The sequence below is a fragment of the Sturnira hondurensis genome, unplaced genomic scaffold (assembly GCF_014824575.4).
Source record: "Sturnira hondurensis isolate 20B ecotype Veracruz unplaced genomic scaffold, ASM1482457v3 Scaffold0014854, whole genome shotgun sequence".
NCBI lineage: Eukaryota > Metazoa > Chordata > Mammalia > Chiroptera > Phyllostomidae > Sturnira > Sturnira hondurensis.
In genome coordinates, this window is record NW_028087485.1 from 2,966,368 (window position 1) to 2,987,175 (window position 20,808).

The 20,808-nt window shown below is 40.0% G+C and overlaps 1 protein-coding gene across 4 annotated transcripts in view; it reads right to left on the reverse strand.

Annotated features, from left to right (window-relative positions):
* VTI1A (vesicle transport through interaction with t-SNAREs 1A) overlaps positions 1–20,808 on the reverse strand; it is a 328,346-nt gene that overhangs the window by 125,538 nt on the left and 182,000 nt on the right. For 2 of the 4 annotated variants that reach the window (XM_037063939.1, XM_037063940.1), the window contains 2 exons: positions 804–874; positions 245–306 (listed from right to left, as the gene is read on the reverse strand). In XM_037063939.1, coding sequence (XP_036919834.1) covers positions 245–306; positions 804–874 — 133 coding nt within the window. Of the gene's footprint in view, positions 1–233; positions 307–803; positions 875–20,808 lie in introns of all 4 variants that reach the window. The other 2 variants (XM_037063941.1, XM_037063942.1) reach the window with 1 other exon arrangement.

Here is a 20,808-nt window from a genome sequence, read left to right on the forward strand (position 1 = left end):
TTTTTTCCCATAGCTTGAGGTATCCCCCCTAGCTCAAACTTTCCCTCTAATCTAAGGTACTCGGTGTGTGCCCCTGTCCAAACAAGAGTTAATACCAGTGCTCTGTCATTTCGAAAGGGTCTTGACACAGGCGTCCTGAAAGCAGCAGCTTGCATGCTTGAAAAATGCCCCATTGCAACGAGATGAAAAAATACAGTGTAAAAAAACGGAGAGAGAGAAAAATGGGTCCCTACCTTGCTCTTACCTTCTCAACATCCCCGTCAGAACCCTGGAGCTTTTCCCCAGGTTGGCATCCGTTTCCCGCAGCTAGGAGAAGAGGGGCAGCATTAGCACACAACAAAACCATACTTCAGGCAATTTTGTTATTTTTGGTGCTGGGGACAATGCTCCAACCAACTGAGCCACCCCAGCCAGGGCTCAATTTTGTTATTTTTAAAGTGCACTGGCAAACAATAATTTTCTTTCATGTTAGAAAGTCCAAGTCATAGAAAATGCCTTGAAATGCACTTTTGACACCTGTACAATCTCTGGAAATTCTTAGATTTAGAAAAATTACACATGATACATAATCCCAGGAGCTTTAAACTGGATACTTGAACTGGATATAAAAGAGTCAGCTTATGCTTTCTCCATCCTGCACTCTTTCTCCCTTTCCCCAGACTCCATACCCCTCTGTGACCCTTGCCATTGTTATACACACGACCCTTAGATGTATGCCACTCTCTGTGCACGTGCCAAAGACCCTTGGCTTTATGTCTCATCACTTACTGAATTTGTGAGAAGGTCGTATTACTTCTACTTACTCTTTCACGTGCTCTCTTTATCTTTTCTCTGTCATGGCTGAGGTTTTCCAACATCTCCTGGCCAATTTGCTCTATGAAAAAGAAAATTTGAGTGAGGAAAGCTGTCTTTGGGTGTTAAGTGAGAATAACTTCCAGCAAAAGTGCCAAAATGACAATAAGTGCAGAATTAATGTTAAATAAGTGTGCACTATACATCAGACACCCATTTCAATTCACATACAGTCATACCTTGGTACTCATTGGCTTCAGAACTCGTCAAATCCTATACTTCTTGCATTTTTACAAGAAAAAAATGTTTCAGTGCTCAGCGCTTGCTTGGGACCCGTTGGTTTCAGCACTCATCATGAGTTCCAGAATGAATTAACGACTAGTACCAAGGTATCTCTGTACTTGAAAATTATTTTAAAAGTATTTGATGAATGTACCTATTTATCCTAGTCATGATGAGGTATGGTTTAAAATCCAAACTACAGAACATGACCAAGATGGAATGTTGGAATGGAATGGAAACCTACTGGTTTCCACAGTGGCTGCACCAGTCGTTGTTCCCACCAACAGTGTGCTAGGGTCCCCTTTTCTCCACGTCCTCATCAGTGCTTGTTTTTTGTTGATTTACTAATGATGGCCATTCTGACCGGTGTGAGGTGATATTGCATTGAGGTTTTAATTTTTGCATCTCTCTGATGGCTAGTGATATTGAGCACCTTTTCATATGTCTATCAGCCATCTGTATGTCCTCCATGGAGAAATGTCTTTTCAGGTCCTTTGTCCTTTTTAAAATTGGATTGTTGATCTTCCTGGTGTTGAGTTGTCTGAGTTTTTTATATATTTTAGAGATCAAACCCTTGATAATTGTATCAACAGCAAATATGTTCTCCCATACAGTTGGTTCCCTTTTCAGTTTCTTTAGCCATGTAAAGCTTTTTAATTTGATATAGTCCCATTGGTTTATTTTTTTCCTTTATTGGAAACAATTATTTTTTCATTTCTTACTTCCTACCTTCAATTTTAACACCCCAACAAAGAAAATTCCAAGCCAAACATATTAGAAATCTTTACTCTTATAGAAGGAAAAAAATTTGTACAAAGACAGTTGTGTAACTTTTGTCATCACGTGCTCCCTCACCCCAGTTGAACCCGAATAAAACAAGACAACGATTTAAAGAGGATTGCTTTTAAAATAGATTGATTGTCCTTGGTCAGAATAGTATTAAACACTTAAGGGCTTTTTCATTTAAAAATTAGTAACACTATCAGATTTACTTTTCTCGAATAATTTAACTTGAGATGTAAGCACTTACCAAAAACACCAATAAAGAACACAAGGTCATCGGCCTACGCCAATGCAGATATGCTGAGTCTAGAGTTTTCAATGTCTAACTTTCACAGAGCCTTTAGAGAAGGAATACATTCTTTATTGAAACAATTTGAGAAATCACACATTTTATAAATACTTCACTTGCGGGCTGTGTGAGGACTTTCTTCAGAGTAAGGAACAGTGGGGAGCTCGAGGGGAAACCCAAACAGTTGCTGTGCGCTGGAACGCCGCACGTCGGGTTGGGCATGATAAATGAACTCCTGGGAAGAAAAGTTCCTTCCTGCACTTCTTCCATCCTTTCCACCGGGGGCCTGGGAGTCATCCCGGGGCCCACATTCAAATTCACAAAGTGAGCTTTTGTTTTCACAATTACCCAGAATGAATCATATCCTTGACCGATGGTCCTTTCCACTGGGTCACACACTGCAAAAGGGGTTTGGGCTTGTATTTCCTCTATTTTTTAATATATTGGCATGGGGTGGGGGGCACGGGACAATAGGCATTCCACACTTTCCTGCCCCAAAAAAGAATAAAGAAGGAAAAAGGGAGCTATAAATCTAGCAAGATACTTCCTGAAGAACTGGCCTGGCATCACAAAAGATAACACTTTGTTCACGGAGACTGTACCACTAAAAGCACCATTGCTCTCCATTCATAAAATCATCATGCTGCCCGAACCACCACCAGACTGAGCTGAACGAACTTCAAAGATTCTTGGACTTGTATTTTGGAGATGAGCAGATTATAATATAATTCTCTATGAGAAGGCAAAATTGACTGACGCTCATGTCATATATAAGCATGGCTGAAAGGGAAAAAGCCTCAAGTATAATTCACCAAAAAATGTTCCCTTTGATAAATTCCAAATATTAAAACAAATTTTTAGCCACTATGTTATAAGCAGTGCACTAATCAGAACTTAATGATCATTTCTTAGCACACTTATATTTAACTTTCTTTAAAAAAAAATAATCCTCACCTGACAATATGTTTGTTGATTTTAGAGAAGGAGGTAGAGGTGGGGAGGGGGGAGAGAAATAGAGACACAGAGAGAGAGAGAGAGAGAGAGAGAGAGACAGAAACATTAATGTGAGAAGCATGGATTAGCTGCCTCCCGTAGTGCCCTGACTGGGGACGGAATCCACAACCTTTTTGGTGTACACGACGATGCTTCAGGCAACTAACCCACCTGGACAGGGCTTATATTTTACTTTGTTTTGACAAACTTTATCGAAGGTGTGGTTTCCAACAAATTAGAAAGAAAGTGAAAACNGGAGGTAGAGGTGGGGAGGGGGGGGGAGAAATAGAGACACAGAGAGAGAGAGAGAGAAACATTAATGTGAGAAGCATGGATTAGCTGCCTCCCGTAGTGCCCTGACTGGGGACGGAATCCACAACCTTTTTGGTGTACACGACGATGCTTCAGGCAACTAACCCACCTGGACAGGGCTTATATTTTACTTTGTTTTGACAAACTTTATCGAAGGTGTGGTTTCCAACAAATTAGAAAGAAAGTGAAAACAGCCCGTTGAGCCTTCTTTAAAGTGCTTATAGAAGGTAAGGTTATTTTCTGGCACTCAAAAACTTCAGTAGCAATTTTAGAACCAGGTCAAAGGTGTTTGAAATTGGCGACTGTTTGCATGTGGGGACCTCCATGAAGTGCAGGAGTACAAAGAAATGCCTTAAAAGAGCTGTTTTTGAAGCATGTGTTTTTATATGTATATTGCAGAACACCAACCAGATGAAAATCACAAGGTGTTATTTCCTATCAGTTTGGAATAGTGAAGTTTGGACATGGCTTGGCAACTTCTGGCCACTGAGGAGAGTAAACGTAAGAACTTACTGCCCTGGGAATGGAAAGGAGGTCCTAACCAGCTTTCCCAGGAGGGAGTTGCAGCGGCTGGGTTGGGTCTGCCATTCTTCGGCATTTAGCATACCTCTCGAGCTGACTCTAGGCGTCATGTGCTGAGCTGGTAGGTTATCCATAGTCTAGACGTTACTCAGACACATAGGGCCTTTTGAATTCCTGACACCTGGAAAGGTGGGGAATGGAAAAGGCAGTTCTTTCACTCTCTTTTATTTTTTGACAGTTCAAGACACGTGAGGAACTTCTGCCTAAGGTCAGGATGCAGACAGATGCCAATGACCAGGCTCATGAAAACAAACCCAGAAAAAAGAATTACCATTCTCATTCGGGGGAAGTCCAGTGCGGGCAAAGAAGCTCTGGTGGGTTCTGGAAAGAAGCAAGCACCTTGTCCGAGAGCAAAGGGTTGTGGCAACATTTACATCTACAGTGAGGGCCTGGTCTGAGTACAAGGCTCCCCACCGAGGCACTTTTCAGGGATGAGGAGACATCGGGCAAACACCATATGAAGACCTGGGATTATAGGACAGAAGGGAATGTGGACAGGCTCTAAACACAGACACATAGCACTTGTGATAATCCTCCTTCGATCTCCAAATCTGCCTGGGAAGAGGTAGTGGAGGGGCTGCTTAGCAAAGAGAAATCACATATTCCCACATATTCTTGTGGTGTCCACATCCTGAGACATTATGAGTTAAGTCCAGACACGAACCAAAACTATGGGAAACGACAGACCAATCCACTACCAGATCAAATAGAGATAAAATTTTTAAAAAAGAAACATAGATACAGGTTGGGGTGCACGAATCTCAGATGTATCCAATCTAACTAGAGATTTAGCTCAGTGCCAGCTCTGCTTACTTTGGGGAAGAATCTGATCAGTTCATTAATAAAATACAAGATAGAATAAAATACACTGGAAAATAAATTCAAAATGTTTCTATTTCAGATTCTACTGTTCTTTTTTACATTATGTCTTGAATGCTATGCAAATCACAAGACATGGAAAGAAGTAAGGGAAAAGGAGAATAATGAAGTGAAAACAAAGTTTAAGTAGACCAACAGATGACTTAATCATTATGGCAGATTACAAATTGAAAACAACTATTATACCCATGTGAAAGAATTTATAGGAAAAGGTAAACATGATAGATGAGGAAATGGGTTTTGCAGGAAAGAAATTGAAACTGAAAAAGAATCAAATGAAATTCTACAATGAAAAAATATCTAAAATCACTACACAGGATAGACCAAATAGTAATAAAATATCTTTTACTATACAAGAAAGAATTATTGAACTTGAATACAAATGAGCAGAAATGATCCAACTAAAAGGTGGAAAGAAATTTGGAGGAAAAAAAAACATCAATAATTTGTGGGATAATAACAAGTGGTTTTGAATACAGGCAATTAGATTCCCAGAAACAGAGATTCTCAGAGAGAAACAACAGGGTGGAACAATAGTATTTAAAGAAATAACTTTTCCAATTTTATTTTAAGGAAGTCGACCCACAAATCAGGAAAGTTCAGTGAACTTTTAGCAAAATAAATGCAAAGAAAACCACACCTAGTCACATCATAGTAAAATTTCTGAACACTAAAGATGACTTTAAAATTTTAAAAGCAGTCAGAGAAAAAACGACATATAACATCGGAAGAGCGGTGTGCAAAAGGGGGCTAGAGTTTGAGCATCAACCAAATGGAACAACATCCCAAAGTTCTGGGGGAAAAAAGTCATCCCAGTGTTCCGCATCTCACAGAAATATCCTTTACAAATAAATACAATTTCAGCCCTGGCTGGTGTAGCTCAGTGGATTGAGCATGGGCTGGGAACCAAAGGGTTGCCAGTTCGATTCCCAGTCAGGGCACATGCCTGGGTTGCAGGCCAGGTCCCCAGTGGGGGCCACATGAGAGGCAACCACACATTGATGTTTCTCTCTCTTTCCCCTCTCTCTAAAAATGAATAAATGAAATATTTTTAAAAATTAAAAAAAATAAATACAATTTCAGATACTTGAAAACTGAGAGAATTTCCGACAGAACTGAGCCACAAGAAATGTTAAGGAAAATTCTTCAGGCTGAAAAAAAAATGATACTAGATGGAGATTTGGATGTATAGAACTTAGATCCAAATAGAGTAAAAATAATGGAGTATATGTAGAATTAACTACATGAAAACCACAGCACAAAGAATAGAGAGCAGGCACACAGAAGTATACTGCTGACTGGTTTTTAATTGGGATGTGAGGTAGCATAATATTTATTCACGGTAGGCCAGGAACAAAAATTGTAACCCCTGAGTTTCTCTGTCAATATAGTACCTACCAGCCACGTGGGGCTATTCAAATTAATTAAAATTAAGGAAAATTTAAAATTCAGTTTCTCCATCGCACTAGCCACATTTCAAATACTCAGTAACTATATGCAACTTATGGTTATTGCACTGGAAAACAGAAATACCTTTAGAAGGATCTCTGAATTCCCCCTGTCTTTAAGGCCCACTTAAAAGAAATAAAGAAACATTTGGAGATTAATTTGGGCAAAACACTTCCCTTCTCTGGGCCTCAGTCTCCTTACATGTAAAGGGTAGTCTTAAATTAGATAATCTTTAGTGCTTCTGTCTCTGAAATACTAGGACTCAATGACCCCATAACATCTCCCTGCCTCTGTGTCTCCATAGGGCATTTAAGCAAACTAGAGCATCAGGAGCCAAATGAGGCCCACAGATGTATTTCCATTCCCTGTCCCCCCTGCCCAGTGTTTAAAACAGCCCAACAAACAGCCCTGGCTGGTGTAGCTCAGTGGATTGAGCACGGGCCTGTGAAGCAAAAGGTCGCTGGTTCGATTCCCAGTCCAGGGCACAGGCCTGGGTTGCAGTCCAGGTCCCCAGTAGAGGACACATGAGAGGCAACATATTGATGTTTCTTTCCCACTCTTTCTCCTTCCCTTCCCCTTTCTCTAAAAATAAATAAAATATAAAAACAAACAAACAAACAAAACCAACCCAACAAACAACTGAAACTTAAATGCTTTGAAGCAGGTTATATACTTTCCAGTTTGCCCAAACCTACACCAGACTGCTTCTTACCATCAAGTCTGCTTGGCCTCTGAAGACATTTGCATTTACTATGTAGTATAAATATTTAAAAGCACTTTGATGATGACATTATCACAGGATATTATACATTCATATAATCTGAGGGTAAACATGCATTCTTAGTAGAAATATAGCAAAAGAATACACAGGGTCTAGGTTTTTTCCTTTTTCTTTTTTTAAAAAGCAATTATGATTTAATACTACCTCCTTAGCAGGTGAGTATGTATTCCATTTTGCTTTAAGATGATCAAACCTATCATTAAGCAATTAAAAAAATCATCAGCGCCACTTTCATCAAAGTCATAGTAGCAGAGTCTCCCCTTAGTTAACCGGTTTGCTGCAGATAATTAATAAACCCTATTCCCAGAGCCCTCAGACATCAGTCAATGGAGCTGTGCTATCAATAATGATGCTCTGGAATGAGCAGGTACTATGTAAATTGAGGTTGTTGAACAAAAGAAACCATGTTAATTACAGCTCCATTCAAAAGCAAGAATGAATCAGTTGTATTCTGTGAAACAAGACCAGAGCCCCAGGAAAGACACCCCCCTTTCACAATTCAATAAAGAATGTAAAAGTCAAGAGATGAAGTGGCAGACAACCTGAATGGGGAAACTGTCAAAACACATCCCAAAGGCTCACTTGTGGAATTTAACAAACACGTATTTACTTAACAGACAAGGGAGACGTGAACGGCATCATCCAGTTCTTCAGGTTGAATGCACTCCCCCTTCTTAAAAAGACAAAAAGTGCCACCAACTATGGACAAGTGACTAGAAAGCAATTAGAAAGCCTTTTTAGAAATCATTATGGGCAGAGCTGTGAACTGTACACATTTCCATCACTGAGTGTACAACATTCTAATTATCTCCTTATTCAGAAGTCACAATTGGGTGGGCTGCAGAACTTACATGGCTAGCAAACATGTTTTGTTTTTATGAAACATGATTTTAAGCATTTCTTAACGGGTTGGCACCAATTTTTTTAAACAGGGGATTTCCTCTGGCTTCTTTCAACATTTGGAATGTGAGCCTAGCTGAGTCCCCATTCCTTCGTGGTAAATACACATGCGTTGGAGTGAGTTCCCACTGCCCTCTTCAGAAGAGCCAGGTATGACGCAGTGTGCCACCTCCCCACCTAGCCAACGTCACTCATCTATGTTCCTGCTTTGTGGCTATAGAATCTGAGTTTGTGACTCTTTGCTTGTGTGTTCTGCCTTGCTATTAGACTGTAAACTACTTTAAAGATGAGGCCATTGCCGTGACTGGTGTGGCTCAGTGGGTTGTGTGTCATTTCGCAAACCAAAATGTCACCAGTTGGATTCCCAGTCAGGGCACATGCCTAGGTTGGGGGCCTGTGAGAGACAGCCCATGGATGTTTCTCTTTCTCTCTTTTCCCCTCCCTTCTTCTCTCTCTAAAAATAAATAAATACTTCTTTAAATTAATAAGAGGAAGATGCTCCTTATTCCTCTTAGTGTATGCTGCATTTTAGGAGCCAGCACCTGTCACGCGCCGGTGCTCAGGCAACTTTTGTTCAATGAGAACCACTGTGCTTGAAACTATGGTCCACTTCAACGCATTTATAATAACAGATGTGCAAATTTTTAGAAGACATGGGAGCCTTAAGAGTCATTGCACAGATGAGCAAATGCGAGTGCCGGAATTCGGGGCTGGAGGTCATACAGGTCACATTGCTAACTACCCACAGAGATGCCACCATGACCCAGGTCACCTGACTCCTAAGTCGGTCAACTTTGCAGTAAAAATAAATAAATTTAAAAGTGTCCTGTTCCAAGTGCATGGCGGTGTGGGTGACAAGGCATTCTACTTTAGTGCACATTTAAAGTGTCAGCGCCCAAAACAGGCCTTTGCGATACTTCAGGCAAGAGGTGGACGGAAGACAGTTTCCACATTTCTTGAACGTCATCCCCACATAAGAATGACAGCAGAGAAATATGCTGTGATTTCATGAGCTTGACTGGACAACTTCCTCTTCTTTGCAAATTATACAAACAACAAGAGAGCACTAGAAGCATTAGACTCTTATCCAAACTTTACTTCAGAATAGTTTTATTCTTTCAAAAAAAAAGGGGCCAATTTTCACATAAGATTGTAAAATGCCCATTGCACTGATCTCTTTTTCCACTCTCTTCACGATGCCCAATGAATCTGTTATTTTTCCATTTAAAAGTTTTCAGTTATGATTGACATATAACATTACATTAGTTTCAGGTGTACAATGTTGTAATTAGACATTTATATACCTTACAAAGTGTGAACTTGTTATTATTACTTTTTAAATCCTTACTCTATGATATCTTTATAGATTTGAGAGGGAGAGGGTGAGGGGAGGGGAGGGGAGGAGGGGGGAGGGGGGAGAGGGAGGGAGGGAGAGAGACATTAGTGTGAGACATTTATCAGTTGCCTCCTGTATGTGCTCTGACCGGGGATCAAACCTGCAAACTTCTGGTTGTACAGTACGACATTCCAACCAACTGAGCCACTGGGTCAGGGAAGAATTTGTTATTCTTAACAAGTCAACTGGGGAGAAGGAAAGTTTAACATACTTCAGTTGATCACTGCTACTGTGAAAAGCAGTTCATCAGAGGTTGACATTCCAACATCCTCCCTCTCAACCCTACCCCCTTATACACACACATACTCAGTAAAATATATTTACCTGGCTCCAGAGCCTAATAGGAGAACATTTTGCTCAATGTTTCGGCAAATAAAACCACAGAAACTCAGGTTTCACATGTGAATACAACATGATACTAGAATTACTGGTCTTGGCATTTCTTTCCTTGGTATGTCCTTTTATAGCCTGAGTCTGAGTTGAAGCTAGAAGGGAAGGTGGCCTGCAGGACACATTCCCTGCTCTTCTTCAGTTCAGGTGTGTGGCGATTGATGCACATTAACACATGAACACATGAATAACGGGCACACGCAACTTGTGATCTTCAGGTTTAAATACTAGAAATTATTGAAATTGCGTCAATTTGAAAATATGAACTGGTTTCCTTTGCTTAGCTTGCTGTTTTCAAGGTTCATTCACGTTGTAACAGGCATCATGCTTTTTTGTGGCTGAATAATGTTCCATTGTAAGGACAGACCACATTTTGTTTATCCATTCAACTACTGATGAATATTTTGGTCGCTTCTACCTTTTGGTTATTTATGTACACATATATGGCTATTGCGAACGTTTGTGTACAAACGTTTATCTAAATATCTGTTTCCAACTCTTTTTGGGTATACACTTAAGAGCAAAATTATTAGATGATACGGTAATTTTCTGTCTAACTTTTTAAGAAACCATAAAACTATTTCCCACAGTGTCCAGACTATTCCACATTCCTCCCCACAATGCACAAGGTTCTAATTTCTCCCCATCCGCGCTTATTATTATTATTATTTTTAGTGTAGTCATCCTAGTAGGTGTGAAACAGCATCTTACTGCAGTTTTGTCTTGGATTTCCCTAATGACTAATGATATTGATCATCTCTTCTTGTCCTTATTGCCATTTGTATATCTTCTTTGAAAATAGGTCTATTCAAGTCCTTTGCCCATTTTTAAACTGGGTTGTGTTTTGTTGTGGAGTTGTAAGAGTTCTTTATATACTCTAGGTAGGAGACCTTTATCGGGTGTGATGTGCAAATACACCCTCTCATTCCGTAGGTTGTCCTTCCACTCCCTCAACAGGGAAGACTTCCTGACGTACGGAAGTCTTAAACTTTAATAAAGTCCAATCCGTCTATCCTTTCTTTTGTTACCTGTGTTTCTGGTGTCATATCTAAGAATCCATGGTCAAATCCAGGCCATGAAGATTTATCCTTATGTTTTCTTCTAAGAGTTTGATAGTTTGAGTTCTTGCACTTAGGTCTTTGATCCATTTTGATTTAATTTTTGTTTATGGTGTGAGGGAGGAGGCCACAGAGCTGTTACTGATACGCACAAGACATTTAGAATTCATCTGGAAGAAGTTACCGTCTTTGTACACATCTTACCTATTTTTCAAAATTCTAACTTACATCCTAACTCAAAGGCTGGAGCAATGATTTCTTTGATTCATTTTCTTTGAAAATGTTAGGTTTTATACAGTATTGTTTTCACTACCTTGACCTTTCTGAGCACACTGAAGGCAGACACCTAGGTTAACAAGAGAAAGGAGCACAGATATGTATGCAAGCATACCTTGTTCTACTGTGCTTCACATATACTTTTTTTTTTAAACAAATTGAAGGTTAGTGGTAACCCCGTGTTGAGCAAGTCTATTGGTGCCATTTTTCTAACAGGCTCAGATGATAGTTAGTAGTTTTTAGCAATAAAGTATTTTGAATTAAGGTATGTACATTGTTTTTTGAGACATAATGCTATTGCATACTTTACAGACTAGGGTAAAGTGTAAACATAACTTTTATGTATACTGGGAAACCCCCAAATTTGTGTGACTTGGTTTATTGCAATATTTTCTTTATTGCAGTGGTCTGAACCTGAACCTGCAATCTCTCCGATTTGTGCCAGTATTGAATAGACAAGAAAAGAAACGTACTGAGTCTGAAAAAACACAGGACAATGGATACAGGCAGAGAACAGGCCTTGAACATTAATGCTGCTGAATTTGAGCATTAAGAAACACGAATTTTTGGCCTAAAGGATGATCAATATTCAAGAAATATCAGGCAGGAAATCATGTTGGAAACTTCGAGGGGAAAATTGAGAAAGCGAGAAGGCTGATACTTAAGGTGGCTTAGAAATGAAAGAAAATAACATTTGGAAATAAAAATTCAGAGGGGAAAAAAGGTCTGTTTCTTTAATTTTCCAACAAAATGTCATTTCTACTACCCACATTATCTAGTCCTGAGAGCAGATACTTGAAGTCAACAAGTATCTGCCGTACGTAGGGCCATTCTTTAATCCCAACAGCCGGCAGATACCATTAATCAATCCCAGCGCCCCTGAACAGGGCTTGCTTGCAACGAACCCTCTCCACACAGTGCTGCAGGCGATCAGCTCCAATTGATCAGAGCTGGCCCCAGGGATAAGACCTGTTTGCTATCCTGGAGCTACAGCAGTGGGGTCTTTTCTCAATGGACAACAGCGAATACTGGCTTTTCAGCTTCCAGCTAGTGCTCTCCTTCCTGAATTCTCCACTGTCTATTTCCTTCAAAAGCTCAGTGAGACGATGGAAATTTGGAGGGGACAGTCAATGGCACAGGTTCCCATCTGTTAGGACACTTCTTTGTTTCTGGCCCAGACACATGGGTAGAACTTTTAATCAACTCGGTTGTGTCAGTGTTATTCCAGGTTGACTAAATTTAAATTACAATTTCTGGAAGTGGAGTAGAGACATATATTTTCTTAAAAATTTCCAGAAGTCACATTAAACTTTTTTTGTTTTTAAGGACTGCTGGTCACCGTTCCTTAACGTTCTGTAATACTACATATCTGGCCTGACATAGAACTTTACCCCTTTGGTTCTGGGTCTTTGGTATTCAAAGATTTACTTAAGAAATTACAAACCAAGGAATAGTTCAATATTGTTTTGGTTAAGCTGACTTTAAGGATAAGATTCATCAAGATTCATTTCTTAGTTTATCCTATTTGAGGACCACCCACCATACCCCTTCCCCTTCATGGTTAAAACAATTTTTTGACAGTACAGGAAATTATTAATTTTGGACTACTGAATAATGCAAACTACGTATAATCCAACATACTTTCTTCTTCCGCCTGAATCCTAGGAAGCTCTGGGTAACTTTAATCCTTAATTGTTAAAATACTGTTTTAGGATTTCTTTATGCAGCAGGCCCCTCCCCCACTCCACACTGGTCCAGATCTTTCCTTTACTTCCTGACTTGTCCTCTGTCCTGGGTTAATATTTTCTACTCTTGCTATACCTACCTGATCTTTTATAGTGAGACATTGGTGTGTGTGTGTGTGTGTGTGTGTGTGTATGGAAGTAGATGGGTTATAGATGAATCAATAAATTAAAGTAAGCCAGGTTGCTAAAACACACATCCCTGGGCCCCATACCCACAGGTTTTAGTTCAGTGGGTCTGGAGTGGGGTCCTGGGACTGCATTTCTGACCAGTTCCCCAATGACACTGCTGCTGCTGGTCCCCTGGGACTGTGCTTTGAGTGTGCAAACTACGGCCCTCCGGCCAATCCATCCTGTGGCTGGTTTTTGTACACAAAGTTTAACTGAAATACGCAAATATTTCAGAGCACCTCCAGAAAACTCTAAAACCTAAGGAGAAGCGTTCATACCCTACCATGAAGCAGACAAAAAGATGGAGACATTTTATTCCTGAAAAACTCTTAAAGCGGAAAGGCCCTGAAATTTAGACGCGGACATTTCAAGAGGTAGAAAGACTGAAACTCAAGACAAAGGAGAAAAGCATTACAAAAAAGGAATGGATGACTTCACAGTACAGTTTGGCAGAATGTCAAGGTGAAGTAGCCTAAGTATTATTTCTAAACTTGAGATGTACGACCAGTGAAAGATCCCAACTGAGCCTAACTTATTGTCTTCCTGGAAAAAGAAAAGATACGAAGAAGCAAAAGATTCCCTAATATTTATGCTATCCTTCTGACTTGAAAAAAAAGGCAAAATCAATATTGGTTTTGATAATCTTGCTTGTCAGATGGCAACTGCTGGTTAATATCACATGAAGGACAGTAAATAACTACTCAGTTTTGTAAACTGAGATGTCAGTTTGACCTTAGAAGGAAAATATATAATCACATATGCACTTGGAGACTTCTTTTAGTAAAACTCCTTAAAAAAAAGTTTACTATTGTTTGCCTTCCTTAGCCAGCACTATGACATTGGGAGTTTTAAAATACAGAATAAAACAAAGCCATTATTGTTTCTAAATACAATAGAGAATTTATTAGGCTTCACGGGCAAGGCTGTATATTGAACTAATTAGCATAATGCTAAAAAGAATTTTTAATTATATCTCAACAAGCTAAATTAGGGAACCACTAAAATCGGGTCTTAAAAAAACTTCTGTGTAAGAGTATTAACCAGTTGAGATGGGACTTTTTTGAGGGGAAAAGGCATGTAGGCTTCAACCCTTGGTGATGAAAAAAATGAGTTCATTCATTCGGTACACACCCAACAAAAGTTTACTGCTTACAGGCTGCGTGTAAAACGCTGCAGTGGCTATTTCCCTCCGGGAAGGATTTTATTTTTGCCTATGACTGACTGCTCCATTGTATGCCAGCCACTGTGCTAAGTACTTGAAAGATACTGCATTTAATCTTCACACAGCCGCCCTATGAAGTAGATAACTACTAACCCCTTCTAAAGACAAGGAGGCTGAGGCTCAGAGAAGTTAAGTGACTTGCCCACAGTTGGCCAGTATTCAAAACCCCTATCCGGTTTATCCCCAAGCTTATGGTTATGGCCACTGGCACACACCGTGTTTTCGCCAGCCCATACAGCGCCAACATCACAGGCACTCTAGCCTGGCAATTTGGAGCGACACTTTGGTCAGACACATAACAAAAAAGGAAGCCAGACGTGTCATGATTTTTTGGATGTTAATAAACCAAATACAAGGACGAGAATATTAAAAAAATGACTCCTATCTGAAAAAAAAAAGCAAGATGAGTTTTCCAAGGTTCAAGAGCCTCACATACATGATGGTCTACTTCCCAGGACCAACTGGCCCAATTTTCCAACTTCTTCTTTTATTCTCCATCGCAGAGGCCCCAGACCCTTTCCAGGTGTTGTGCATTCGTTGTTTGTGAGACACGCAGGGACTGCACACTCACTCGCTGAGACGATACTAACCGCTGAAGGAAGGGCCACTCATGTCTGAGGGTCTCAGCGCCCGTCTATCTGCACTGCCTTGGAGGTGGCAGGCTTAGACTTCACCGAGGGCTCGCCTACACTCAAGTTCAGATGGCGACCTCGGTAAACACTGGCTCTAGCACATGCCAAGACCTCTGCGCATAACCTTTGAATCACAGAATTGGTGTTTTTTTTCCCCACCGGCAGCAGAGAAATCCCCGTCACTCTAGAATTCTCAACATGCCACCACACTCCATGGCAGACACCCTGTAAGGAGTCACGGCGGTTTCCTGCTGGTCAGCAGTCGGCGGCTGTTCCCCGGTCATGCTCCGGCTCCATTCCTGGCTGAGGCCATCGCTCTGAGGTTTCGGGAAATACACCAAATACCTTACTGATAAAAGTTTTCCTTTGAGAAAGTGGGGGTACATAAGGTGGACTTTGCTAACTTTCTATTTCAACATTTTTTTTTCTTGGAGAGACCATACTTGGAAGTGGGAAGTCCATAGTCCATTCATTTTTTCCCTTTGGTATCCTGAAAATCCACTCTCAAACACTTTTTAAATTTATTATTATTCCTACTATTTTTAATATGGATGTCAGTTTCATTAAAAAAGGCACTGACATCATCAACTATTATAGTGCTATTCCATTAAGAAAGATGATGCCGATATTTTCCCACTAATTTAAAGATTTTGTTTATTTATGTTTTAGCGAGAGGAGAAGCGAGGAGAAAGAGAAGGAGAGAAACATCCATGTGAGAGAGAAACATTGATCGGTTGCTTCTTGTACGCACCCCAACTGGGGACCAAACCCATAACCTAGGTGTGTGCCCTGACTGGGAATCGAACTGGTGGCCTTTTGCTTTGTGGAATGACGCCCAAACAACTGAGCCACAGTGGTCAGGGTTCTACTCAATTTAGACAATGAGATACTGCCAACTATTTGTCATCATTATAATCTCCTCTGAAAACCGTCTGATAGGCCACGAAGAATATCAGAAACCCTAAAGACATTGTTGCTCTGTCACGCTGACTCTCTACAGCCGAGGAGGACCCCCCCGCCGCCCACGAAAACACAATAGGTCGCTAGACCTGACCAGTGCTTCAGATGAGGAGAAAAAAGAGTAAGCTCTTCAACGCAAAGGAATGATGTACAAAGTAAAGACACTGAAAAGAAGACTTTTAAAAACCTATCAAAGCAAATAGTCATATACGTAAATGAGAATATGGGTCACGGCTCAGAAAGTCGAGCTCAACAGAAACAGGAAAATATCTTCTACACGTTTAATATAAGTCAAACTTCAGGAAAGAGTAAGAGCTATTTTTAATTTTTGACCTCTTCACTGGGAGGACATGTAGTGTAAAGGCAGACAGCTTCTCTCCTTGTAGTTATATTGGAACTTAGAGATAATACTTAAGGGTTATAGGAAGGCATCTGAGGCCTCCACTAGCAGAGAATGTGTCTTGTTGGGCATCTGTGTCCTCCCCGCCACGTCTAGCACATTATAGAGCCCATAGTAGGCACTAAATAAATACACGTGATGTAAGATAAGGAGACACGCACCTCAGATTATTGGTATCAATTCGGTGTTGGGGACTGATACACCTTGAGAACCCATATGATGCCAAAACATAATACAACTTCTTTTTTGTTTTTCCCTTCGCGCAAAGAGAAAGCTCAGGAAGCTGGTGAATAGCTCAGCAACCTAGAAACTGGCTGTGCAGAGCACTCTTTGAATACGAATTAGCAGTGGGTAATGGCAGCATATTTATGAGGTCTCTCGCCGGGTCCTTTCCTCCTGTGAATGCTGTATAATTCATTGCGCGCGCCCTGACCCCAGTGCGCTCCTGTTCTGACAAATCATACTTGATTAAGACAAATCTTTATTAGTTAGCTAGTCAACTTCCCCATTTATCACTGGCAAATCTCATTCTCCTCTTCAGGTGCAGGAAAAGTGACTGAAACCTTAAAACCTCCCCCCCCCAAACATCTAAATGCAAATAAAATTGTACACAGAAAGTACAAACAGACCTCTCAAAGCCTTAACAGATGATTAAACAAATTATTTAATAGGTATGTTTTATACCCGCTTACAAACTCAACACACTACACATTCACCCAAGCTGAGGAATTGTTAATTAGGAATTTTTATCTCCTGCTGAACTCCTGTTTGAAAGCAAAATGCCACCTTTAAAAAACTGTATTACAAATTTGGAAGCTCAAAATACTGAAATAAAAAACAAAGACTGCTGAGTAGAGAGAATGTTTAAGGTTCCTACAAAACAACAACAACAACAAACAAACAAACAAAAAAACCCACCACCACAACAAGGCTTTTAAAAAGTGAGACAGAATAAGGAGGAGTGAATTCAAAATTATTCATGATTCTTTAGTAGCACAGAAAATGCAACTCTTTTTGAACTGCCTGCAATATTTTCATGAACTTCAATGTTGGTTTACCCTAAAGATGGTTTAATGTAAGTATGGTGGATGATTCTCATTTTAGGGTCCGGTGCATCGAGCCTGGTACCTGCACTGCTCTCAGAAACCTGACGATGAAGCCATCAGTAACAAAGAAGTGTGCCTTGCCCTAGGACTTCCCCTTAATGTAATAAACAGAGTCTTCTGACCAGTTTCAAAAACTCCCCAGTTTCATGGAGGTAGACGTTGGCACAAACCATTAACTTTCTTTCCTAGTTAGGTGAGAGTTAGGTGGAATAAGAATGAAGATTTTTAATTTGCATAATGCTTACTAGTAAAGCCTGATTCCAATGGAGAAGGAAAATCTTTTCACTTTTTTTTCATAAGAAGCTACTAAATTAATCTGGATGAGTAATGGATATATAATTTCTACACAGGTTATCTCCTTATTCCCACAAAAACAACACAGAGACAGTGCATAATATAGAAATTATTTAACAAACATTTTTCTATGTGAGATTCTAAACATTCTGCACTAATGATAAACAAATCTGTATGGAGCTTAGAGAGAAAACCCACTTTTAGTCTTGACAACTTTAATGAAATGCCAGTTAACACTGTATCCTGAAGTGTTAAATGGAAAGTAACATTCAAAAACATTTTGCATGTTGGGGCTGTTTTCTATTTGCCAAAACCTCCCATTTAGAAATTGTGGATACATCTTGAGAAATGAGGTCAGAACTTGGTCTGAGAGACTTCAAAAGAACACCTAGCGTAATGGGAGATAGTGGGCTGATGACTTTATAAGTAGACTGGCTCTGATTATATGCATGAATTCAGGAGGGGTCACACATAAACAGTCCCTCCCACTCTACAGGTCTTTTGTCATGATCTCAGAGCGCTGGACAAACGTTCCGAAAGTGAGAACTCTCAGGGTCCCCTCAGAGAATCTTTATTTCATTTGGAGATGAGCCGGAGAGGTAGGGAATACTTTCGGTAGTGATATGCACACAGAAGTAAAGAAAGAGTTTTGCCATCACTTTCTTCCCTCCATGGATTGACTCTCCATTCATTAATTTTTCTTGGAAATATTGGTGAAAATGAACTCACCCAGAAAGATCAAACAGCTTCCCCATTGAGACAAATTTTACGTTAGAGGCAGGATTATAATTCAATCCAACGAAGACTACGGAGCACCAACTAGGTGGCAGGCACTGCGAGGACACAAAGAAGAATACAGTGTGTGTCTAACATGCAGCTCACACTTAAGTGGGGTAGAGTGACGAGAAAACCACCACCGCTACAAGTGTAAAACACAGTGCAAATGCTACACAGAGGGGTGTGCCCAATGTATTGGACCGACTAACATGCAAACATGGTTCTCTCCACTAGCTCGTTCATCAGCTTTGCAGGTAGGTCTCCAGGCACCTACATTTCAGGACTTCCGCCCATGCTTCTCCCCTCACACCCATAATTCTCTGCCTCACTGCAATGTAGATATGTCTGACATAATTTAAAAACGAAGTGTCTATTGATAACCTAACAATTACAATAGCATAATGGACACTTTCCTGTGAAATTCACATTCTTTTCAAATCTTACAAGACAAAGCTAAGGAGCTATGGAAAGAATGATTTCTATTTTTCTTCACTGTAGCTTTAGTATCGACATAATACTGACCTGAGAATAACTGTAAACAATAAATATTTAAAATAACAGGTTGGATTGTTGGATATCCTACAAGGAAGGCTTTATTTACTTGTTGAAAGGAGTCTGGTTCAGCTAATCCTACTTACAAACCTACATCGACCATCCCGTGGCACATAAATCAAAGTGGGTAATAAAGAGAGAGTATTTTCCTCTCTCTACGCACCCCCCATCTCTTGCATCAGGTAACCAAGAAAGCAATATATTGCTACTTGGTGGTATTATTTTTCCACATAATGCCTGGTACATAATAAATTCTTAATACACACCTTCTGGATCGAAGGATGGATGGATGGATGGATGGTGGGAAGGTCAAGAGAAAAAAAGACAGGAGTGCAAACAAAAGTAAAAAGGAGAGAGCACTAAAAGAAAGAAAGACTAACAGGGTAAAAAAAGGTGGTACAGACGCTTATGCTAGACCCTGATCAAGAGAATTCTAGAGTCAGCAGAGATTTAGAAGCTATTTATTCCACGCAGGGGTTGGATTTGATCACCTTGAGAAAAAGCGGTTTTTCTAAATGGCATGTTAGGCGGAACTTAGATTAGAATCTGGACATCTTCACTGTTCATTTCATATCCTATGTAACACACAAATACACAAGCAGAGAGTCCAAGACCATGTAATCAGTGTGGACTCCTTCTTATTAGTCAATGAATGGCCCTGAGGCATGGCTCCTTAAAATAGCCCCATCTCCTCTCCACGTCTGGGTGAAATGCTAGGGATGCAGATTTCCACCAAGGAGAATCCCACACAGCACTGGTCTAACTCATCATTTTAGTGATGCTGTCCCAAACCAGTCAGAAATGCCAACTCCATACCCATGTATACCCTCCAGTGAGTAACTGGGTCAAGACAGGTGGCAGAGGGGAGAGATGCACTTTTTCCTTACCTTTCACTTATTCAGACTGTGTTTAATTTGGGGAAAGTAATTTAAGTAGGTTACACGCTCAGCTATTGTAAAGTAATTACCGATCCACTCAACAAATATTTACTGAGTGCTTACTATGCACCAGGCATGGGATCAAGGGAAACACAAACATGGCATCAGGTGATCGCATGGAGCAAGGGGGCAAACAATGGCTCTTGGAAAGTGAGTTAAGAACACTCACTCTTCTAAAATCCTCATGATTGAACAGTTGAGATGATTTCCTCATCTACACATTTTAATAGAATAGTTTCCTATAATGAGGGCTTTCAACTTGCAAACACATTCCTAGAAAGCAAAATAAATATCAAGCAATTGGACTGTTTTGCTCCTATGCCTAACCACTACGGAAGCGAAACTAGTCCTCACCCTGGTGTCATTTTGCCATTGTGTTTACGGTTGGTAAGCCAGTATAATCAGAGATTCTAATGCAAACACATGATAGAGAAACCCGATTCTGCTGCAAATTTTCAGAATGTGTTAAAATTGATGTCAATGTCTCAGTAATTTCGCAGTTTAAAAAACAGTCAGAAATGTAATGACTACACTATACTTGATTAAAGCATTTACAGCTCTAATCAAAAACTGACAGCAAGATCAAAGATGTTAACTTAAATCTCTCTTCTAATTATGTTTAAAATGCCACACCTCAGGCCTGTCTCTCCTCTTCTTTTTCAAACCAAATTCTGCTTAAGAAAGATCTAACACTTCTTAACAGTTCATTATCCAATAAAACTATTCAAAGCTTAAAAGCAATCTACACAATTAGTCGAGACCTCAGGGAGTCCACCGGTAGTCTTTATTACAGGACTTCATATTAAAACACCTTAATTATATTTGTCAAATGGATTTCATTAAAACCCATCG